The following is a 1,872-nucleotide window of genomic DNA, read 5'->3' on the forward strand; positions in this document are numbered from 1 at the left end:
TGCCGAGCAGCTTGAAAACTATCCCAGGCTCTTTTTAAAGCCAGTATCTTAAAGCTGCAGTACTCTCCATGCATCATTCCCAGCAATCCCAAAGCCAAATAACAAAAGGAGCCCTTGCAAATAAATAATCATAGGAAAAAATAAATAAGATTAGATCTGGAATATACAGTTACATAGTCTTTATTTGGTTTCAGAGGTGGAAAAAAAGTGGAGCTAGACTGCAGCTTTAAGCCTTGTGCCGGAATCACTCTCATACTCATATTTTACAGGTGATTTGCTGTACAAGTTGGAAATTCAAAGTTGTACAGAGATGAACATTTAGGCACCTATGTACACCCTTCCTCAAGGCATACTTCATTTTTCTCATCTAGTAGAAAACAGCCAACTGGAGGGGAAGTGCCCCCTTTCCAAGCTGAACAGACAAGACTGAGGACCTATTTACTGTCACAGTAAAGAGTCCCAACAAATATGTAACCCCACCCGTGTTTGCAAGGGGGGAAAGTAGTTCAAACCATGCACCAGGGAGACAATCCTCTCAGGGAATCCTTTAGCTTTGCTGGCAACACAGAAGCCTTGAGCAAATCCAGCTATTGGCAGGGCTGAAGGCTGCCCGTCACCTGGTGCACCCAAAGCAGGGTCATGGAAAGTTACAAGTCCATTTTTTTCTACTTAAGCCAGAAGTCCTGTTAATGTAATTTAAAGGCAGCTCTGCAGGAAGAGCTCTTGATCTGCACTGCTTGGGGTACACATCCCCTCCCCAGGAAATCCCCAATTAAAAAACAAACAAAACAAAAAACACACAGAAGAAAAGCAATCCAGTGCAAGCCAGTGTCCGATGATTGTCTCTTTGGGGAAGGTCAGGAATCCAGGACAGGGCAAGACAGGGGAAGGGAGGACGGCAGATGGAGAAGGAAGTTAAAACAAACTCAAAACCACCGAGACACAAGGAGGAGCCCAAAGCACCTCAACAGCTGATGGCACTGGGCTGCTGTTTGCTAACAAAGTCTGAAATGAAGTCAAACTCATTCTGTCCCAAGAAGAGCTCTGGCAACTCCTGAATCCGGTCCAACCCCAGTTCCAGAACAAGGGATGTCAAGACTTCCTCATCTATGAGATCTGTGTCCATAACGTTCAAGGTCAGCGCTGGCGAGGGCATATGCTGCATGCCCGGGTGCTGGCTCGGCCCCACTCTGTATTGCTGGGCACTGGCTCCCATGGGCCCATTGCTCATACCCAGCGGGTGGCCCTGGTACTGGGTGTTGAGTTTTTGTAGATGCATGCTGGCCATGAGCTGCTGGGTGCCCACCGGCCCCATGTACTGCTGCTGCTGACTTGGGCCATTGAACATCATCGCGTTCTGCATCTGGTGGTGACCCATCTGTCCACTGAGGTTGGGTCTTGGCCTCATCGTGCCATCCATGCCAGCCCCTCCATAGGGCATCATCTGGCCGGCAGTAGGCAGTGTCCTCAGCACATGCTGCCCGTGCTGCGGGGGTCCCTGCAGCCCGCTCACCCCCATGCGGTAGCTCTGCAGCCCGGTACCACCGTGGCTCATGGACATCATCATGTGCTCAGCCATGGCTCCAGGCCCCTGCAAGGCGACACACGGCTCAGGGCAAGGCAAGCAGCGCTTTCCCGCTCCATCCCGAGGGAGTTCCCATAGGGCGCCCCGGCGCCGCCCGCCCCGCGGCCCCAAGCGCCGCGCAGCAGCCGCGGCTCCGGGCGGCCGCGCGCCCGCCCCGCTCTCGCGGACAAAGCTCGTCGCGGCGCGCAGCGCGGCGCCCCAGCGCGCCCCCCCGGGGCCGCGGCAGGGAGCCGGGCTCTGCCCGCGCGGCTACGCACCGATCCGGGGCTCCGCGGGCAGCGGCTCCT

General features: G+C 54.6%; 1 protein-coding gene across 1 annotated transcript; it reads right to left on the reverse strand.

Moving 5' to 3' along the window:
* Positions 1-598: 598 nt before the first annotated feature.
* CITED4 (Cbp/p300 interacting transactivator with ED-rich tail 4) lies at positions 599-1,617 on the reverse strand. The gene has a single exon (XM_010220906.2). It carries the CDS (start codon positions 1,577-1,579, stop codon positions 965-967), a length of 615 nt encoding a protein of 204 aa, XP_010219208.1. The 5' UTR covers positions 1,580-1,617; the 3' UTR covers positions 599-964.
* Between the last annotated feature and the right edge of the window lie 255 nt (positions 1,618-1,872).

Source organism: Tinamus guttatus, unplaced genomic scaffold (assembly GCF_059628265.1).
Source record: "Tinamus guttatus ecotype Peru unplaced genomic scaffold, ASM5962826v1 Tinamus_guttatus_pri_ptg000678l, whole genome shotgun sequence".
NCBI lineage: Eukaryota > Metazoa > Chordata > Aves > Tinamiformes > Tinamidae > Tinamus > Tinamus guttatus.

Excerpts from the sequence above, each read along its gene's own strand:
- CITED4 (XM_010220906.2), bottom strand. The coding sequence starts at position 1,579 with ATGGCTGAGCACATGATGATGTCCATGAGCCACGGTGGTACCGGGCTG.